The following is a 22,470-nucleotide window of genomic DNA, read 5'->3' as shown; positions in this document are numbered from 1 at the left end:
TATTGCACTCTCAGCTACCTTCCCCCAGCCCCCCCTCCCATTTATCTCTCCACCCCGAGGGTCCCAGCCTCATTCCTGATGAAGGGCTCCGGCCTGAAACGTCGATTCTCCTGCTCCTCGGATGCTGCCTGACCTGCTGTGCTTTTCCAGCAACACACTCTCAACTCTGATCTCCAGCATCTGTAAACCTCACTGTCTTCTAGTTCAAATCCCTCTAAACCTTTCCTATTCATGTACCTGTCCAAATGTCTTTTAAATATTGTAACTGCACCTGCATCTACCACTTCCTCTGGCAGTTCGTTCCACATATGAACCACCCTCCGTGTAAAACTTTGTCCCTCAGGTTCCTTTCAAATCTTTCTCCACTCACTTTAAAATGATATCCTCTCGTTTTGAACTCCCCTTCCCTGGGAGTTTGCTTATGTATGCCCCTCATGATTTTATACACCTCTATAAGGTCACCCCTTAACCTCCTATACTGATAAGTCAAACCTCCAGTCCAAGTAACATCCTGACAAATCTTTTCTGCACCCTCTTCAATTTAATAATGTCCTTCCGATAGCAGGGAGATCAGAATTGTACACAGCACTCCAAAAGTGGCCTCACCAATGCAGTATACAACTGCAATGTGATGTCCTACTGAGTGAGAGACAGACAGACAGACAGAGAGTGGAGCAGAGGCTCTCAAGAGAAATCTGCAACACAAAAACAAAAGGACAGGTCATGATTTTGACACAGGGTCAATTGTGAGCTAAATGCTAAATGAAAATCTTTTCCTTTTGAAATATATTTCTGAGATGGAAAAATGTGGCAGGGTGGTGTGTGCACTGCAGGATCACACAGGAGCAGTGATGTGAAGGACCAGTTTGTGAGATGTTGCTTGAGGATTGGTTGAGCACCAACAGAGCCCCTTGCTCTTCTTTGGAACTGGGCCACACAAATTTCCTCTGTCCCTGGGGCAGGCTGCGCCTACGACCTGAAGCCTATAGGGCATCTGCTCTGACAATGTTGCACTGTGTTGGTGCTGCACTGAAGTGTTGGCATCTGCTGAATCCTGTAACCTTCTGCCAAGTGATGATGGTTCCATATGGCACAGAAGGTGATGGCAGTGGCGAGTATGAAGTTCGCCAGAAGGATGCCATTCTTTGGGCCCAGTCTCAGCTGAGTTAGTGAAGGAAAGGTAATATTTACTTTGCCGATTTCTTAGCACGGGATGTTCTAAAGCACTTTATACTCATTGTATATGTTCCTCAGCCTGTCATATAGTGGCAAGGCCAATGTTTGTTGCCTTTCCCAAATTGTTCTAGATCAAAGTGTCGTCTGGGCTCTTACTGGAGGGTAATTAAAGGACAGCCAGGATGCTGTAGGTCTAGAGTCACATGTAAGTCAGATTATGTGATTGATTTCCTTCTTGAAATGTCATTAGTCAGCCAAATGGGTTTTACAGGGTTCAAATTTTGCCATCTGTCTTAGTGGGATTTGAACCCAGCGTTAACCTGGGAAGGTGGGTTACTAATCCACTGATATTACCACAAGGTCACTGCCTCACCTCTGTTTAAGGCTGGGATAGACAAGCTTCTGGGAATTGAGGGCTATGGGTTGTGAGTTGGACAGCGCAGTTAAAGCCCAAAGATTGGCCATAATCAGATTGGATGGTGGAGCAGATTTAAAGGGTCTATTCCTGTCTCTATTTCATAGAATGCTTACAGTGTGGAAGCAGGCTATTCAGCCCATCAAGTTGACACTGACCCTCCAAACAGCATCCCACCGCAATCCGTGTAATGCTACATTTACCATGCCAAATCCACCTGCATATCTTTTGACTTGGGAGGAAGCTGGAGCACCCAGAGGAAACCCACGCAGACACTGGGAGAACGTGCAAAGTCTACACAGACAGATTCCAGAGGCTGGAATCAAACCCGGGTCCTGAGTGCTGTGAGGCAGCAGTGCTAACCACCGAGCCACTGTACTGCTTGGGTTTTCAGAAAGTACTTGATAAGGTACCACACTTTAGTTAGGATCATGTAGACATTGGGGTGTAATGCTAGATGCCATTATCTGCGCAATAAGAACTCCACAGGGAGCCTGTAGTTCTGGAGGAGGAGAGCAGACAAATTGGAGGCAAGTTGAGGAGAAGGCAAGAGAGACCTAACTTTACAGGCCAGGATGTTCCGTGTGAAATGCAGTCACTGTCGTAGGAAAATATTATCTTGAGAAAAGGAATGAGGAAGGATGAGGAGAAGAGATGAAGGGGCAAAGTGGAATAGGATGGAAAAGCAGGAGCGATATAGGACAGGTGGAGGAGCTGGAAGTGGGCAGAATTGGAAAGAAAGAAATGCAAGCTGAGTTTGAGCCATAACTATATCAGAGAACACTGGAGACATGGTGTGGGGAAGAATAAAGGAGGGATCTGTCTATCCTTTCTCTCAACTGTGCATCAAATCTGCGATTAAGCAAATCCCTGCATTGCTTTAGGGTCCAATGGCTGCATCTTCTTCCTGTCAAATGATTCCCAACATGGACTTCCCAATTTCCTGAGGGAGAAAGAAATACCCTTTACTGGGATTTTCCTCAAGATCTCTTGGGATTGGAAATTCCTGGTGACCACGTCCAGCTTGTCTTGCAAACGCACAACCCAAGAAACAGAGTTTAGCGCCATAACTCAGTATCAGAGTAACCGCCAGGTTTTTTATTGTTATAGCCCATTGTGCTTCCCTCAAGCCCTCTGCAACACCTTTCCAAATGTGAAAAAGGGTGCGTAACTTCAAGGTCCAGAGGTGATTATCCTGGACTGGCTGGAGAGCTGGAGCTTCAGTGGCTGTGTTTGATTCTGTTATTAATTGGGCCACACTTTTCAGCTTGTATATAGTCTTGAACAGGGTGTCGCAGGTTTGTGGGACTGAATAGTTTATAGTCTCCTGCTCCTATTTCTTGTGTTGTTGTAAACTTCAGCCTGTTTGACCTTCCCTGATATTTATAAGCTTTCAGTTTGAGTCTCATCTCTGTTAATCTATTTTTGTACCTCTCCAGTGTCTCTATATACTATTGATTACATGGCTTCTGTCTCCTTTAGAAAGATGGATGGCAGTATTGACCTTACTACAATCTTGAGGCCTACGTGGCCATATTGGGAAGTCACTAGGTTGGAGGCCATGTGACCTATCTGCCGCGTTGCATTCTAACCATTCAATTTCCGCTCAAAACGACGTGTTTTGCTTCTGCACTTCTCCGCTCTGCCTTTCTCCCTCCCTCATTTCCATCTCTTCCTTTTGGTGACGCACTGTTCTTCTCTCCGATGCAGCTGGCTTCACCAAGAAGCCGCAGAGCCAGACGGGAACGGTGGGTGGGAAGGCAGAGTTTGTGGTGGAGGTGGACAAGCCGAACGTGAAGGTGAAATGGCAGAAAGATGGGAAGGATCTCATCGCTGGACCCAAGTACACGATCAAGGCGGAGGGGAAGAAACACACGTTGACCATCAACCACCTGGCCAAGCAGGATGACTCTGTTTATATGGCAGTGCTGGGCACGGTGAAGGAGAAGTTTGAGCTCCAAGTGAAGGAAGCTGGTATGTAGTGCTGTGCCAGGTAATGCCACACCGACGTATTCCGCTAGCACCAGGTGATCTGTGCATTGACTGAGATTATCCGTTCATTAATCAGTTGCATTTCTTTATTTTACAGAAAAAAGTGCAGAACCAGAGACTGCAGGTAAGAACCAGCTTCTTTAACAAAGTGATAGAACCGTCTCCGTAGAACAATCCGGAATTGTCTCCCTAAAAGACTGGATACTGGTGGACAATTGGAAATTTTCAGGATTGACATTGTCAGAGTTGTTGTTAGGTGATGACATTGATAGATGTGGAATGCACACAGGGACAAGGAGTTAAAGCAAAACTCAGCACTGATGGGATGGCAGAATAGGCTTGATTAGATTAGATTCCCTACAGTATGGAAACAGGCCCTTCAGCCCAATAAGTCCACACTGACCCTCCAAAGAATAATTCACCCAGATCCATTCCTCTACCCTATATTTAAACCTGACTAATGCATCTAACACTATAGGCAATTTCGCAAGGCCAATTCACCTGACAGCACACCTTTGGACTGTGGGAGGAAACCCACACAGACACGGGGAGAATGTTCAATCTCCACACAGTCACCCAAGGCAGGAATCGAACCCTGGTGCCTGGTGCTTGAGGCAGCAGTACTAACCACTGAGCCTCCATGCCACCCCTTGAGGGGCTGAATGTCCTCCTCCTGTTCCTGTGTTCTTTCCATGGAAAGTGATTCCCCTCAGAGTGTTGCTGAGTCTGGTTGTCTTCCACCTACAACCATTTGATCTCACCAACATGGTGCTCACTGTACCTGAGATCCCATCCAATGCCTGGGCCCTGGACTCTGGAATTCTCGGTCAGGCCTTTTCTGCCCCCTCCCCTCCCCCTACCATCCTTTAACACACTGCCATGGCGTTCTTCGGGTCGAGGCTGGGCATCTTACTAAGTGGTAAAGATTGCTTATTTTTGGTTTGTTCATGAAGGTAGAGCTCCACAGTAGCACGTTCTGAGAACCACGGTGTAAAATTATTTCATGGGAAACCAACCCATGACTTCTGAGGCTGATCGATATGTTCATTGACCCTCAACTCCATTGGAATGAAGACTCTTTATTTTTCCAAGATTTGTAGCTGTTCAAATATCTTTCAGTTGCAATACTGGGAAGTGATATGGGGTGTATTATCATGTTAGACCAGGTGATTGCAGGTTGTTATTATTTCGGTATCAGGCTATCCTTTAATTTGCTGCCTGCCCCTAACAGAACTGAGTGACTCACTCAGCTGTTTCAGAGGGTGGTTAAGAGTCACGTTGCTGTGAGTTTGGAGTCACATACAAGTCAGTCAGGAATGACAGGCTTTGCGTTCCTAAAGGATATTAGAGAACCAGATGGATTTTGATCATATTTGATGCTAGCCTTATATTCTATGTTATTAATTGAATTTAAATTCCACCAGCTGCAATAATAGAATTCAAACCCATGTCCCCAAAGCATTAGTCTCTGGGTCACTGTGTGACTAATCCAATGGCATTTCAACTAAACCTCAGCCTGCCCCCAGTATGGATAGAATTCAGAAATATTTCTGAACCTAACATGCTGACCCACCCTCTGAGCCATCTATAAATCTTGATATACTTTTAAAGGTGCCTAATAAGCACTAGGTAAGCTCTGGGCTTTCTCATATACCTACTAACCCACCCCCAGAGATACTCTGCACATGTTAGCATAGTCCAACCTCCTGATGTACTCTCGAGATCCCCTGGAATTGTTAGCAGATTCCCAGAGGTCATTTGTACTCTACCAAGGAATCTCCCTCTTGTAACTTTCAAAAGTAATGGTCCTGTTGCAGATGGCCAACATTGTGCCTAGACAAATAATTCAGCATCCTGGACCATTGTATCTGGACAAAGTCAGAAGTCACGCAATGCCAGGTTATAATACAACAGGTTTCTTCGAAATCACAAACGTTTGAAGCAGTAGCACAGAAACATGCCCTTCGGTCCAACTAGTCCATGCTGATCAAGTTTCCCAAACTAAACTAATCCCATTTGTCTGCATTTGGCCCATTTCTGCTGAAACCTTTCCTATCCACGTGCCTGTCCAATTGTCTTTAAAATGTTGTAACTGTACCTGCATCTATCACATCCTCTGGCAGTTCATTCCACACATAAACCACTCTCTGTGTAAAAACATTGCCCCTTTTGAAAACTTACTCCTTTCATCTTTAAAATATGCCTTTGTATTTTGGACTCTCCCATCCTAGGGGAAAAAAAAACATTTGCTATTCACCCTATCCATGCCCTCATGATTCTATAAGGTCACCCCTCAGCCTCCTAATTTCCAATGGAAAAAAAAGTCCCAATCTATCCAGCTTCTCCTTATAACTCAAACCTTTCAGTCCTGGTGACATCTTGTAAATCTTTCCTGAACCTCCTCTCCAATTTAGTAATAACCTTCCTGTAGCAGGGTTACCCCAGAAGTGGCCTCCCCAACATCCTGTACATCCTCAACATGTAGTCAACTCATTTATGTTCTCCCTCAAGTGATTGAGTGAGTCACTTGTAAGATGAAGAGCTCAAATAGAATGCTTTGTTTGATGATACCCAGTCAATGTACTCATTAGTCAGCAATTGTAATACAAAATAGAACAATAATGAGAGCAGTAATTTATTGACACCCTTTGGGATTCATTGGGGCCCCTAAGTTCTGGAGATATCATACAAGTTTTGAAAAAAAGTTACTGGTGAAAACAATGGGGCTTAAGATAGCACTTGCTGGCTTTCATCCCAGATCCTTAATAGAATCAGGGAGGGAAACTGCTTCAGATGATTTTCCAAAATTTTCTTAAAAAGGAACCATGGGGTTGAACCCCACTCTGACTTAGATCGGATCACTCTACGGATTTGCTTGTTAACGTAAGAGTATGGGGAAGCTACTAAAATTATTGAAGGTATATATAAAAATTAAAGACCATTACTAAGCCCTTATCTAACATCAGCTGGACAGAGAGTTGTGAGGAATAAATCATGATCGAATAATGGTGCTATATTTTCTGAGATGCTCTGTTAACTTGCTTGACTTGATTGTGTGTATGCATTTTTTGACATCCAGAGGGCATTTAATGTAATTCCACAAAGGGGAAAACAGGAATTTGGTCAAGGTTCGTGTTGCAGTTCATTGTCCAGTCAGCTCACTCACTCCTCCCTACCACTAGGGCCAATATGGGTGGCATGACAGGGTATGTATGGGGGGTAGCAGTAAGTGATGGAAGTACCTTCTAATGTTGGATGCTCAGTTGATGTTGACTGACCAGACCTTTGGATAAAGTAAACAGTCGTAGTTCACAAAGGGCCATAGTTATTTGTCTCTATTAGACAGAAAGAGAGAGAGAGAGAATTGATTCGAGCAGTGTGGGGAGAAGGGGTTGTCAGCCATCCATGAACTACAATAGCCAACAATTTGGTGCTCAAATCCAAATGAGGTTAGCACTATTCTACACAACACTCTTACCAACTGACCTAGCCATGCTGCCCCCCCCCCCACCCCCCCCCCCACAACATGAGATAATTGGGTACCCTTAGGACAAGGTGTGTGATCATGGAGTCAGAGAGAGAGAGGAGAGGGAGAAAATGGATAAAATTGTGAGTAAAAAGACACTTAAAAGCAACCACACTAATTCTCCCCTTCTACTTCCAGCAGCCACCAAAGCCCCTGCTGAAGGTAAATCAACATTTTGCTGTTGTCTATTTCCATGATGTTCCTTAGTGTATAGAATATCTTAATTAATATTTTTGATCAGTCAAAATAACTTCTGTATTTCTCTTTCCTCTGCAGAACAGAGTCGTGGTGAACTTCCTGAAGATGGTAAGAATTTTGAGGTTTTTCTTGTTTCACTTGACAAGCTCCGAAAGAATCGGAGAGCATAGAGAAGGCTGTTTGGCCCATCGCACCCATCCTGACTCTTTCAAGGAGTCTTTTAGTGTGTCCTGCTTCTCTCTCTCTGCTCATTTCTCCGTAGCTCTGTTGTTTTTATTTGTAAGCATTTATCCAATTGCCTTTTGAAAATTAACATTGAATGAAACTAGTTGGATGGTTCTTTGAAACACAGGTACAATAGGCTGAAGGGGGTCTTTCCTGATGAAGTGCTTTTGCCCGAAACGTCAATTTTCCTGCTCCTCGGATGCTGCCTGACCTGCTGTGCTTTTCCAGCACCACTCTAATCTTGACTCTGATCTCCAGCATCTGCAGTACCAACTTTCGCACTGAAGGGGGTCTTTCTCTGCTGAAGCAATCGGACTCTTGGAGCCGACTAGGAAGGAACGTAGAGACAGGGAGAAAGAGCTTCCATTGTTGACACATGTAAAAGGTAATGCCACTCAGTGGTTAGCACTGCTGCCTCACAGCGCCAGGTACCCGGGTTTGATTCCGCCCTCGGGTGGAAGAATGTGAGGACTGCAGACGTTGGAGATCAGAGTCGAAGAGTGTGGTGCTGGAAAAGCACAGCTGGTCAGGCGGCATCCGAGGAGCAGGAGAGTCAACGTTTCAGGCATACGCCCTTCATCAGGAAGCCCCATGGGTGACTGTCTGTGTGGAGTTTGCACATTTCCCCCGCGTCTGCATGGGTTTCCTCCGGATGCTCCGGTTTCCTCCCACAGTCCAGAGATTTGCAGGATAGGTGGATTGGCCATGGGAAATTGACTGTAGTGTCCAAGGAAGTGCAGGGTAAGTGGTGTAGCCATAGGAAATGCAGGGTGCAGGGACAGGGTAGGAGAGTAGATCTGGGCTGGGTAGTCTTCGGTCGGTCAGTGTGGATTCGATGGGCTGAATGGCCTGCTTCCACACTGTAGGGATTCTATTCTATTCTACTATATTCCAACTGGAACATAGGACTACTCTGTCATTTGAGAGACGCAACTGGGGGGAGTGAGGGGAGAAATTGAGAAGGAGAATCACTCATGGTATTGCACCACATCATTGGCATCACAAACCAGCTGACTAGCCAACTGACCCCACGCCCCATATATTACTGTCAGTCTGACAGAGACTGTGTTGATCGGAAAAAGAACTGCAGATGCTGAAAATTGGAAACAAAACCAGAAATTGCTGGAGGAACTCAGCAGGTCTGGCAGCCTCTGGGGAGGGAGAGCAGAGTTAACAGTGAACTGGAAACAGTTCAGAACACCCTTTTGAAGAAGGGTCACTGGACTTGAAACATTAACTCTGCCTTCTCTCCCAAGAGACTGCCAGACCAGCTCAGTTTTTTTTGGAAGATTAGATTCCCTATAGTGTGGAAATAGGCCCTTTGACCCTCCGAAGAGTAACTCACCCAGACCCCTTTCCCTTTGACTAATGCACCTAACACTATGGGCAATTTAGCATGGTCAATTCACCTGACCCGCACATCTTTGTGACTGTGGGAGGAAACCGGAGAACCCAGAGGAAACCCACACAGACACGGGGAGAACGTGCAAACTCCACACAGCCAGTTGCCTGAGGCTGGAATCGAACCTGAGACTCTGGTGCTGTGAGGCAGCAGTGCTAACTGCTGAGCCACTGTGCCGCCCCAGCAATATACTGCTTTTGTGACCATGTTGATGATCTGTTTTTATGGCCAAAGCCACCACTAGACACTGCACGCACACAACACGCCAGTAAGACCACTTCAACATCTAGCTGCTATCCCCCAAACTAACAAGCAAAAATCAGCTTTGTTCTGAAGTCGGGTGGTAAATGAGCAATTAAAATCGTTGACCTATAATTATTTCAACCTCTTCAAAAAGGAGCAAAAGCTTACCAATTGTTTTATATCAATAGTGGAGCATCACTGAAAGGAATTTCCCAAAGCAACATCTCTGTCTCAGTCTTCCTATAGTGCTCCAGCGAGACTCAGAGCAAGTAGGAAAAGGAGCATGTCTTACCTTGCGTTCGGGGACCCCTTGCAGCTTTCAGGACTCAATATCAAGTTCAATAATTTGAGAACCTGAACACCACCTTCTATACCCTTTGCCAACCTCCCCCCCTCCCCCACCAGCCCCGTTCCTGTCGTGCCTGGGCAGGCCAGAGCCAGAGGAAACTCTGCTGGAACTCTGTGGTGTATGCAAATCGGTTGTCTGACCTTGGTCTGGGGGGCAAAGACGAATCAAACAATCTGGTGACTGGATCCCCCAGGATAGCTGGTGCTCGTCCTCCACACAGTTTTACCCAGTAAAGCGAATGGCTAGAGATCTTGTGGCCGAGCGATCCCACACTTTGAATGGGCAAGAAGCCCAATTCAGTGGCTTGGAGCTGGGCATAGAATGTGAGTGCCTCGTGGCCACTTTTGGGAAGCAGATTTGTTGCTGTGGGATGAACCGGTGGGATCAGTTTGGAATGGACTGGTTGTGTCTGCTTCTGTGTTGTATGACTCTCTGACCTACTGAGTTTGTCCAGACACTGCTGTTTTTATTTCTTTTGTTTACCTACGCACATGTGCTGCCTTAGACGTTACATGTTCAGTTGGGGGTTAAAAGTTATCGACATTTACCCAGACACCAGTCCTGACCAAGGGTTTCGGCCCGGAACTATGACTTCTCTGCTCCTCAGGTGCTGTCTGACCTGCTGTGCATTTCCAGCTTCTATTGACTCTGGCTTCCAACATCTGCAGTCCTTGCTGTCTTCACTTCAATGTCAATACCACGTACGGGTGACTCCAGGCCACCACCTTCAAGATATGGCCTGCGTTGGGAGTAGACCCCTGGCTATAAAGAGCCTGGGGTTGGGATTTATACTACTTGCTCCGCACGCTCCTGATTCTGTTGGAGTACAACACTGAAATAAAACAGGAAAACGCTGGAAACACTCAAATAAAAGCAAAATACTCTGGAGATCTGAAACAAGCACAAAACTTCCTGGAGAATCTCAGCAGGTCTTGCTGCATCTGAGGAGAGAGAAACAGAGTTAACGTGTTGAGACCGGTGTGACTGTTCTTCAGAGTTGACTTTGCGTCTTTGTTGAAACACTCGATCAGTAGTTCAGGCAATGTCAATGGAGAGAGAATGTGCTAAATAGTCGCTGACCTTTCTCGTGGTCTCGCATAAGTAGAGAATTGGACAATTCTATGAGGGCAATAAAATTGGCAGGGCCAAGGGAAAAGGCAGATGTGGGAGGGCTAGAGGGGTTGCTCTTGCTGAAGGCCAGTAACAACACGATGGGCCGAATTATTTCCATTGGCATCAATCAGGAGAGAAGCAAAATACTGCAGATGCTGGAACTCTGAAACAAAAACAAGTATTGGAGAAACTCAGCTGGTCTGGCTGCATCTGTGGAGAGAAAGAGAGAGAGAAAAACAGAGTTAATGTTTCAAATCCAATATAACTATTTGGAATTGACCGTTCAGGCTGTTCTGAAAAGCAGGCATATTGGACTTGAAATGTTAACTGTTTCCCTCTCCATCAGTGCCCTCAGACCTGTTGAGTTTCTCCAGCATTCTCTGCGTTTATGTCAGCAGAGGTGTGGACTGATCTCAGCACTGCCTGTCATACAATGTGGAGAAAGTGAGGACTGCAGATGTTGGAGGTCAGAGTCGAGAGTGTGGTGCTGGAGAAGCACAGAAGGTCAGGCAGCATCCGAGGAGCAAGAGAATCGACATTTCAGGCAAAAGCCCTTCATCAGGAATGAGGCTTGTGGGCCAAGGCGCTGAGAGATAAATGGGAGGAGTCTCCCTCACCTTCATCTACCTATTGCATTCTCAGCTACATTCCCCCCAACCCTACCCCCCTCCCTGTCCAACATTGCATTTTGAGCATTTTCCAAAGCCAGAATTGTCAAACTAAGATGGCCCTTTTACACTGAAGTGGCTGAGAATCAGTGGATCTAACCTTGACCCACGAAGAGGTTAGATTTTAATTTATCGTGTTACAGCTGTGACTGCATCACACAGGAAACATTTAGCTTCAAAAGACCATGTCAGTAAGTCAAAGCAACATAGCAAAGGTCCAGAGAATGGATTTTGCCATGAATTAAGGTACAGAGAGAAGTAATTAAAAGGTAACTACAGTTCAGGCCTCCCATATAGATACAATTACTGTGCTATCAACACTTCATTTCAAACATGTAATGAGGGATATTGAAGTGGATTTGAATACAGTGCAAGTCACACCTAGGTCTTTCAATTTAATGGCAGAACGTTGATGTCGGCAGACCGACAAAGTTATTCACTGCTCATTTGCATCCTGAACCAGAGGAGATATATTTGCATAAGTCTTTCATTTGCATTTAAATAGGCTTCAGGTGATTGTGGAGCATGAAAACGCCATTGAGCACCCTGGCTGTATGTTACGTGAGGGGTTGGTTAGTGCCATCGGCTGGACCGCTGGTTTACAATGCAGAGTGTAGCTTCAATGGCGGCTGGAGTCATTGTGCCCCTCACCTGAGGCATGGTGAGCCTCCAGATTAAATTCACTACCAACCATCTCTCTGTAATGAACGAGTGGGACTATAGTGATGTTACCTCTAACAGGCAAGTGACACTGGATGTCTGACTAAAGAGAGCTCTCTAAGTCCAGATTGGGTGGTACCTTGAGGCATGAGAGACACAAGGTTCGATCTTTGTCCTCAAGGTGAATGAAGTGATGGGATGTGTTGCTGGTTTGGGGATAGTTGGGAGCGAAAACTGTTTCCTGTTAAAATGGTCAGCAGCTACCAAGTGCTTTCTCTTATGGGGGAGAGAGGGCTGGGGTCACTGTTCAAAAATGAAAGGTCAGCCACAAAAAACAGAGGTGAGGAGACCCTTTGTTCCAGAGGTTGTGAGTCAGGATCTCTCTCTCTCTCTCTTCTCCGAGATCATTGGAGGCAGCATCGTTGAATGTTTTTGTGGTAGTGGCAATAGATTCTTGATTATTGAGGGAGCCTAAGGGGCTGGGTAGGAATGTGGTGTGAAATCAGGTCAGTCATGATCTTATTGTATTGATGAACACACAAAGAGCTGAATGGCATACTCCTTTTAATTTGAATGATCCAGCCCCCTTCCCAATTTGTCTTGACAATGAGGTCCCAAACCTCTCAATAAAATTCACCACCAGACGCCTGGAGGAAGAACGCCTCATCTTCCGCCTCGGAACACTTCAACCGCAGGGCATCAATGTGGACTTCAACAATTTCCTCATTTCCCCTTCCCCCACCTCACCCTAGTTCCAAACTTCCAGCTCAGCACTGTCCCCATGACTTGTCCTACCTGCCTATCTTCTTTTCCACCTATCCACTCCACCCCCTCCCTCCCAAACTATCACTTTCATCCCCTCCCCCACTCACCTATTGTACTCTATGCTACTTTCTCCCCACCCCCACCCTCCTCTCATTTATCTTTCCACCCTTAAGGCTCTCTGCCTGTATTCCTGATGAAGAGCTTTTGCCTGAAACGTCGATTTTCCTGTTCCTCGGATGCTGCCTGAACTCCTATGCTTTTCCAGCACCACTCTAATCTAGAATCTGGTTTCCAGCATCTGCAGTCCTTGTTTTTACCCTCATAACTCTGTCTGACTTTTTCCACTCGAGATATGGCTCCCAGCAACAGTGGTTCAAAACAACGTCTTGAGACCCAATCCAATGCACAGTGAGCAGCCTTGCCCCAGGAAGTTCGTGCACACAATGAATGTGTACCTGCCCAGAGCGTTCCCCTTACTGCTTCTCACTAAGTCGAGTGTCATTCTGTAACAAAATCCGACTGGAAATAGGAGATAAAAACAGAAAGGAAAAACACCCCTGAACATACACAGCTGGCCAGAGAGCAACAGTAGAGATAGTGTTTTGAAATTGAGATGATGTCTTATCAAAACAGGAGAAAGTATGAGCTTTTCAGCCGTTCCATTCATTGGTGGTGGTCAACATGCATCTGGCAAAGAAGGAACCAACCATGTCTACCGCACTGCTTCCTTTATAATGCTCCATACGGCTTCAATACATGACTTCTCCTGACTACAGAATTGCCAAACCCCTGGAAACTGGTTTAGATATTCCTCAAATCGAGCTATTAATCACAACTAGAGTTTGCACACTCATTTGACACAGCAATTGCAACATTAGCAATGGGGCCCAGTCTACCTCAGATTACTCCAGCCCTCAATTACTGCTAATTATTTTACGTGGTGTTTTAGATGGTCTTGTGGCACAATGATAGTGTCCTTCCCCCTGGGCCATGAGGTCTGGATTCTTGTCCCACCTACCCCTAAGGAGTGTCCTGATATGTCTAAGCATGTAGATTGAAAGAACTACCCTGAAGAGAAAAATGCCTCAAAGATTTGAATAATGGCTACTTTGCAGCAAACCTACGAGTGGCTTATTCCACTAACAGGATATTGCCATCAATCATATTTGCCTAATGATTAATGTGCTATGTGAATTTCAGTGCCTGTGTGGTGCCAGATATGTAGCCTGTACGCTGCAATGGCTGGCAAACCAACATGTCGTTTTGGCCATTTGTAATTGGTAGCATGCTCAACCTACCTGGATTTGCAAGCCTCAGAATACACTATGCCCATCATTAGACGCCATTAACAATTTGGACCTTTGTATCTTTACTGCACCTACAATCAACATTCCCAAAGCCATCTCCAAAACCGGAGTCAATGCTCTGTATGGTGTCAGCTGCTGAATGGCCAAACTCCGAGGGGCTAACCGAAACCATTACCAAGTTCCTTGGTTTTTGCATTTTAATATCTCTGCCCATTTGCTCTCCACCCAATCACAGAGCGATCCTTTCCTTCTTCCTGCCCCTTTCCCACTGCTCCCACCAGCCAGGGATGAGTCTGTAGAATTCTCAGCCGCAGAAAGCAGTCGAGACCAAAACATGGAATGTATTTCACCAAAGAGTTAGGCATCATTTATAGGGCGAAAGGGTTTGGGGAAAAAGTGGAAAGAGGCTACTGAGTGAGTTTTAAGAAGGCTACTGAGTTAGATGATCAACCATGATCATGTGGAATGGCCGAGCAAGCTCGAAGGGCTGAATGGCCTACCCCTCCTCCTATCTCCTGTGTTTCCACTTACTTAAACTTCCCAAACCTCAATTTCTTTTCAGTTCTGATGAATGACATTGACTTGAGATGTTGCCTTGTGGTGCTGGAAAAGCACAGCCGGTCAAGCAGCATCTGGGGAGCAGGAGAGTCGAGCATAAGCTTTTCATCAGGAATGTGTGCCACTTTCTCCTAGCTGATTTTAACCTTATTGCGAAGCCTTTTCCAAGGGTGCCCACCTTGAAGAAGTTCTCCTCCGCCCTCTACAATCCTCCAGCATCTGCAGTCATCACTTTCCCCTCTGTGTGATGTTGCCTCTCTTTCTGTCCACTGATGCTGCCCAAACCTGCTGAGTATTTCCAGAATTTGTTTATTTTTCCACTCTCTGTCTAATTCTTGCTGAGCCCAGCTTTCTTATAGGATAACCTATGAACCCTTGGGACATCAAGCAGCTCAGATATGGTGCTGTCACCTTTATTAAAATCCTACTCCATTGATGAAAGCCAACATCCTCTTCAAACACTATTGCTTACTTTGTATCTTTGTTCTTGCCATGCCATAAGCTAACCCAGGAGTACACTGAGATGTAATGCTTAAATCAGAAATGCCTACATGTTACAATCCTGTTAGGAGGGATATCCATTTCTCATTCCACTCCTCTACCATTTGCAACAAAGTCTGAATTTAAAAAGGGAGATGATATTTCCAATTATACACAAATTACGCTCTGTATAGCTCAGTATCAGAAGCAAGTCAACCTGGCTCCTTAAGTAGTAAGTTTATTTCAAACAAAATTGTAGCCTCCAGAATCATGGGCCAAAAAATGGGATTAGTCCAGTCAGATCTTTGTAAGCTAGTATGAAGATGTTGGGTTCAATAGCCTCCTTTTGGGTTGCAACATGTTATAAGATACACATCCTCTCAGTCGCACTCGCACTCACTCTGTCAGTCTGTCAGTCACTCTCTCACTCTCACTCTGATTCACTCAAATTCAGGGGAAAAAGCTATTAAACTCAACATTTAATTCATTTAAATAATAAGTTGGCCATGTAACATTTACAATCAGAAAAAGCAATGTTTTCAAGTTGTTTTATGTTCTGGCCTGCAGCCAAAGTCACTTTTACACACAAGCTGTTGGTACTGACGTGGCATCCTGGATCAGTTAGAACAAAAATTGGTGTGAATTTCGAAATCTCCTTTATGGCATAAATGGCATAGTGGCTCAGTAGTTAGTACTGCTGCCTTACAGTACCAGGGACCTAGGTTTGATACTGTCCTCTGGTGACTATGTGGAGTTTGCACATTCTCCCTGTATCTGTGTGTGGGTTTCCTCCAGGTGCTCCGGTTTCCTCCCACAGTCCAAAGGTATGTAGGTTAAGTGGATTAACTATGGTAAATGTGGGGATGCCTTTTGGAGAATTGGTTTGGCTGAATGACCTCTAGGTGCACTGTTGGGATTCTATGCTTCTTTCCGAACTCTCTGCTTGTGGTGAAGAGATTTTCCAGTGGGTTTGCAATTCTCAAAGTTTGATTAAGATGGAGGACAGTTCAGAAAATAGAGAGAGGACACAGGCTACTGTTCCAAGCAAGTCATCTCTTTGGCTGTCTGTGATAAAATCCCATAACGTAATTATTCCCACAAACTGAGTCTTGTGACCTCTCTCAGAAAGAGTTGTAAGCCTCGTGACTCCCGTTGTCTGATTGTATTCTTTACAAATGTATCCCTGCTGTGGTCAGTCTTCTCTGTTTTGTGAGGCGTTCCTCCCCAAGAGCTCCAAGGTCTGACTAGTCATTGATATGCAATATTAATATTTCAGGGAGCCCACTTTCATAACGATGTCTAGAGTTTTGCACAATGCATTCATTTCGCTGCAAATGGCCCTTAGAGGAACATTTTCTCAGTAGCATCGTCTAACAAAGAGCCCACGGTTCACAAGCCACGATCTACAGCGCAAGCTCCTGAGGTGTGTGAATCTTTTGTTTTTGCTCCTTTTACAGACACAGCCCCTGCTGATGCACATCAAAACCTGACTGGCCTCTTCATTGAGAAGCCAGAAACAACATCAGCTTGCATTGGTGAGTCTGTACATATTGACAGTCTGAGTGAATGATTGGAGCGATTTAAAGTGTGTCAAGGTATCTTCACTGTTTGATATTGTACGTTGGTGGGTGGAATCTAGGGTGAAGGGCACGTTGCATAATTAGAACCAGGCTAAGAGTGGGAATTACAACTCACTTAATAGGGTCGTGGAAATCTTGGAAAACTGACCTTCCAAGAAACTGTGGAGGATGGGAGGGGGGAGGGTGAAGAGTTGGGGAGGGATTCTTCCTGGTCCTACGTTCTCATTCAGGATAGTCTTAGAGATGAACGTCCTTGACGTGTAGCAGAGTGGGTTCAGTGTGGGAGCAGTGCATGTGAAACTCTGTGGGTTACAGGGCTGGAGGGGGTTACAGACCTAGAGAAGGGTGAACCCATAGAGGGATTCGACCACAAAGATCAACACTTTCCAGTTTAGATGTTGCCAAGGTGCTGAGATCACTGACTGCAAGGCTTTTGTTATTTTACAAATGATTTCCTCTTGCGACATATATGTTGCTGGCTAGACCAGCGTTTGTTGCCTGTCCCTAATTGCCCTTGCTGTTGGTGAGCCACTGTTTTTAACCACTGCAGTCCGTATGGTGGGCCACCCATAATGTCCTTAGGGAGGGTATTCCCTGAGTCTGACCCAGCCACACTGAAGAAATGGTGATTTATTTTCAAGTAAGGATGGTGAGCGACTTGGAGAGGAGCTTAGAGGTGTTGACTTTCCCATATATCTGCTGCCCAAATCCTTCAAGATGGTAGAGGTTGCAGCTTTGGAAGGCACTGACAGAGGAGCCTGAGTGAATTTCTGCAGTGCATTTTGAAGGTGGAACTCACTGCTGCTACTGAGTGTTGGGAAAGTATTGAATGGGGTGCTCATTAAGGGAGCTGCTTTTTACCTGGATGGTATTGAGCTTCTTGAGTGTTGGGTCATTGGGAGTGGACGTGGGTCAGGATACAGATGGCAGATATTTGGGGGAGCTTACATTTACAGAGTGTGGGCTATGTAAGTCTGGTCAAGACAGGAACAATCAAATTGGGCAGGTAACAGGAACACAGACCTGAAGGGCGAGATTATTGAGGTAGAAATGTATGGTCTTTGTGATGGACAATTTCTGAGGTCTGGTGCTCTGCTCCGGGTCATACAGAATGTCAAGGTTGCAAACAAAAGTTCTGGAGCTTGCTGTGTAGGATCGCCCCTCTCAGATTGGGATTTACCGAGATGCTGCTAAGTGCTGGAGTAAACCAAGAGGAGGCTGAAGGGGAGGGGTTGCCTGACCTTTTCTTGCCTTTGCTCAACAGGTAGCAGTATCTGTCTGGTCGCTAAGGTTGACTCGAGCAATCTTCTGAAGAAGCCAACCATCAAATGGTTCAAAGGGAAATGGATGGATCTCAGCAGTAAAGCTGGGAAAGTGTACCAGTTCAAGGAGCAGTACGACAGCAAGTCAAAGGTGAGGCCCACAGCCTGCATGATGACTCGGCTGTCCATGTTTGCAGATAGAAAGAGCCCACTCGCCCCTCTCACGCATCCTGACTTTTTTCTATAGCTGCAGTTGGCCCAATCAAGAAGGTTACCTGTATTGGGACAACTTTCTTGATAATTTCTCCCAATTACGTTGATCACCAGACCTGTATCTAAAAGACCTTAGAATCCCAACAGTGCAGAAAGAAGCCATTCAGCCTGCACAGACTCTCCAAAGAATATCCCACACAGACCCAATCCTGCATTTACCGTAGTCAACCCGCCTAAACTGCACTTCCCTGGACAATTTAGCATGATCAATCCACCTACCTTGCACATCCTTGAGGGATTGTGGACTGTGGGAGGAAACCAGAGTAGCCAGAGGAAATATTCTCAGACATGGAGACAATGTGCAAATTCCTCACAGACAGTTGCATAAGGGGGTGGAATCGAACTTGGGTCCCTGGCACTGTGAGGCAGCAGTGCTAACCACTGATCTGACTGATGACGCAGTTCTACAGGCATCTACATTTGCTAGTGGAGCGTTTTATTTAAGGTAATGAACTGTCTTTCCACAGATTTACACCTATGAGATGAAAATAGCTAAAGTTGATAAGACCATTGCAGGTGGTTACAGATGTGAAGTGACCTCAAAAGATCAGTTTGACAGTGTGGCCTTTGATATCACTGTTGAAGGTAAGAACTATACTATTGTAATAATCCTACCTTGATATTAGATACTTTTAACCAGCCTGTTCAGGGATGTATGGAGCAAGATGGGACTTGAACCAGGATGTACGCTACCACTGCACCACAAGCACCTCTTGCCCTGATTATATACAGGACACTCAATGCTTTCAAGTTGGCTTTGTCGGAGGTATTCTCAACCCTAAAGGACAGCGGGTTCATGATAAATTTGGAATCCCTACAATGTGGAAATAGGCCCTTTGGCCCAACAAGTCAACACCGACCCTCCAAAGAGTAACCCACCCTAATACACCTAACCTACACATCCCTGAACACTATGGGCAATATAGCACGGCCAATTCACCTAAACTGCACATCTTTGGAGTGTGGGAGGAAACCAGAACACCCCACGCAGATACGGGGAGAATGTGCAAGCTCCACACAGACAGTTGTCTGAGGCTGGAATCGAATCCAGGCCCCTGGTGCTGTGAGGCAACAATGCTAACCACTGAGCCACCATGCTGCCCCTCTACACCAGAAACATGAGCTCAAAATGCACAGTAACACCAAGGGGAGTCACAACTGCCTGTTTTAATGGCCCTGGTAATTGCTAAAGACCCCAACTTGCTCTTTTAGAAAACATATCAGGAAAACTATTTTGCCCATCTTGTAGCTTCCCACCCTGAAAGAATCTGAATACTTCTGCCCCAAAACTCCACGAGATCCAAACCATTCTTAAGCCTTCACTTCCATTTCACAATTTGGGAATCCATTTCAAAAGATTGTCCAAATCAGGAGCAGGCCATTCAGCCCCTCAAGTCTGCTTCAACATTCAGTAAGGTCATGGCTGATCTGTTTGGGGCCCCAAATTTACATTCCTGTTTGTCCCCCAAAATCCATGACTTCTATATCCATCAAAAATCTAGTGCAGCCTTGAATGCACCCACCCAGCCTCTGCTACTTTCTCCAGAAAAGTATTCAATATACAATAATCCTCAGAGAGAAGAAATTCCTCCTCACTTCCATTTTAAATGGGCCACCCCTTTTAATTGTAAACCCTGGGCCCGTGTTCAAGATTACTCCGTCTCTGCAAGGACGATGGTAGCCATGATGTGGAGGTGGTGGACTGGCGTGGACAAAGTCAGAAGTCACATGACACCAGGTTATAGTCCAACAGGTTTATTTAAAATCACAAGCAGCTGTTTCATCAGGTGATATCTGAATACTTCACCTGATGAAGGAGCAATGCTCCAAAAGCTCATGATTTCAATAAACCTGCTGGACTATGACCCGGTGTTATGTAACTTCTGTCTCTGTGAGAACAGTAGTCTTAAAATTACCTTCCACTGGTTTCACTACTGTCTTCTTTTCCTTTGCAGTTTAGTTTAAACAATGTCTGAATTTTTTACACGCCTGTTCAATCTTCCAAGCAGGGAAACGCAAAGTTTTGTCCAAAGTGGAATTTTAGCATGTTTTAACAAAAGCAAGTCACTTTCTGTCAAGTGTCACTGAAGTCTATATATTGCTCTTTACCCTCAGATTCAATTTGGAACCTCTCCTGTCAAATCTAAACATTGAAACAAATGTGGGTGCTGGAAATCAGAAACAAAAATAGGAATTTCTGGAAAAGAAATCAGTGTAACTCTGAGAAAGGGTTACTGGACCTAAAATGTTAACTTTGATTTCTCTTCACAGTTGCTGAATTTTTCCAGTGATTTCTATCTTTGCTGCCACCAGATCTGCTGAGGTTTTCCAGCAATTTTGGTTTCTGTTCCTTTCAAGACAATGTTGCATGTCTCCCTGATAATCTTGCAGAACTTATTATAGATGTCATGCCTTTCTAAGTCTTCACTCATTTTTCTGCAGCGTCAGCGGAGGAGAATAACCTTCTGACAACTTTTAAGCGAACGTGAGTATTTGTTTTCTCTTTTGGTCTGTCTGAAGATCGAGCAGTGCTGGTTGGGGACCAGAGAGTGTTGCCCATCCCTAATTGCCCTTGAACCTAGTGGGCTTCTGGGTCCATTTCGCTGGGGAGTTAAGGGATTAAGGATAGGGGATGAAAGTGGGAGCAGGGTACTGAGTTGGATCATCAGACTGGAAGGCACAGCAGATTTCTTAGGGCCGAATGACCTGCCCCTGCTCTTGTTTCCTATGTTTGAGAGTCAACGACATTGCTGTGGGTCTGGAGTTACATCTAAGCAAGATGGGATAAAGATGGCACATTTTAAGTACATAGAATCCCTCCAGTGTGAAAGCTGGCCTTTTGGCCCATTGAGCCCATACTGACCCTCCAAAGATCATCCCACCCATTACCTTGTCCCTGTAACTCTGCATTTCCCATGGCTAATCCAAGGAGCAGGAGAGTCAATGTTTCAAGCTTAAGCCCTTCATCAGGAACATTCCTGAAATGTTAACTCTGTTCATCAGGAACATTGACCCTCCCACTCCTCAGATGCTGCCTGACCGGCTGTGCTTTTCCAGCACCACACATTTTGACTCTGATCTCCAACATCTGCAGTCCTCACTTTCTCCTCCTCCATGGCTAATTCACTTAGCCTGCACATCCCTGGATAATATGGGTAATCCACCTGACTTGCACATCTTTGGACTGTGGGAGGAATCCAGAGCAAACCCACACAGAGACGGGGAGAATGTACAGACAGTCACCCAAGGCTGGAATTGAACCTGGGTCCCTGTGCGCTGTGAGGCGGCAGTGCTAACCACTGAACCATCATGCCGCCTTAAAAGGGTAATCTTGTTTAGACACACAGTGGTTCATGTGTGAAATGAAATTCCAGAGAACGTGGTAGATGCAGCTACAGAATGCCAAAAGACATTTGGAATAGTTCATGAATAAGGAATGTTTGAAGGGATATGGGCCAAGCGCAGATAGATGGGACTAGTTTAGTTTGGGTTTATGGTTGGCATGGACTGGTTAAACCAAGAGTCATGCTTCCATGCTGTATGACTTTATGACTCTCTGACATTAGTGAATCAGGTGCCTTCTTAATGTAATGAGTAATGGCCTCATGCCTCACTCTCTGTATTGTATTCATTGTTTTTCAAGATTACTGGCTGCTGTGGTGGGATTTGTCCCCAGAGCTTCATGTTGGGCCTTTGGGTTACCAGTCACCATCAGCATCTTCCCTTATTGGTTATCTGTCCTTCATTGCCATGGTGGTCCTGATACAGTTGACGACACTCAGGTTGTTCAGGGGTGAGGTCAGAGTTGTCCATGTTGGTGTGGGAGCCAAGGACAGTCCAGAACAAGACAGGACAATGGTGTTTTCTTCTCTAAAGACCGTAACTGGGTTCTAATGGTCACTGTTATTGATTCCAGCATTTTAAAAAAATATTTACCCTTTGAGCCCATTAGCCCTAAGAACTACCAGGGCAGAAATTGGACACTCAATAGTCCTGGGGAGTGCAGGTTCATAGTTCCTTGAAAGTGGAGTCACAGGTAGACAGGATAGTGAAGAAGGCGTTTGGTATGCTTGCCTTTATTGGTCAGTGCATTGAGTTTAGGAGTTGTGAGGTAATGTCATGGCTGTACAAGACATTGGTTAGGCCACTTTTGGAATACTGCGATCAATTTTGGCCTCCCTGCTATAGGTACGATATTGTGAAACTAAGAGTTCAGAAAAGACTTACAAAGATTTGAGGTGAAGGGGTAATGGGTTGTAGGGGAATGGGTCTGGGTGG

At 45.4% G+C, this 22,470-nt stretch overlaps 1 protein-coding gene across 4 annotated transcripts in view; it reads left to right on the top strand.

Moving 5' to 3' along the window:
- Positions 1 to 22,470, top strand: part of mybpc2a (myosin binding protein Ca) — an 86,748-nt gene that overhangs the window by 8,299 nt on the left and 55,979 nt on the right. For 3 of the 4 annotated variants that reach the window (XM_043679656.2, XM_087978273.1, XM_087978270.1), the window contains exons 2-9: positions 3,302 to 3,565; positions 3,681 to 3,707; positions 7,248 to 7,271; positions 7,386 to 7,415; positions 16,535 to 16,612; positions 17,922 to 18,070; positions 18,660 to 18,777; positions 20,635 to 20,677. In XM_043679656.2, coding sequence (XP_043535591.2) covers positions 3,302 to 3,565; positions 3,681 to 3,707; positions 7,248 to 7,271; positions 7,386 to 7,415; positions 16,535 to 16,612; positions 17,922 to 18,070; positions 18,660 to 18,777; positions 20,635 to 20,677 — 733 coding nt within the window. The remainder of the gene's footprint in view (positions 1 to 3,301; positions 3,566 to 3,680; positions 3,708 to 7,247; positions 7,272 to 7,385; positions 7,416 to 16,534; positions 16,613 to 17,921; positions 18,071 to 18,659; positions 18,778 to 20,634; positions 20,678 to 22,470) is intronic. The other variant, XM_087978272.1, reaches the window with a different exon arrangement.

Source organism: Chiloscyllium plagiosum, unplaced genomic scaffold, assembly GCF_037043375.1.
Source record: "Chiloscyllium plagiosum isolate Xiang-an unplaced genomic scaffold, Cpla_swu_hap1 HiC_scaffold_33, whole genome shotgun sequence".
Taxonomy (NCBI): domain Eukaryota; kingdom Metazoa; phylum Chordata; class Chondrichthyes; order Orectolobiformes; family Hemiscylliidae; genus Chiloscyllium; species Chiloscyllium plagiosum.
The sequence above is the reverse complement of the archived record's forward strand: the minus strand, read 5'-3'. Positions and strand labels throughout refer to the sequence as shown.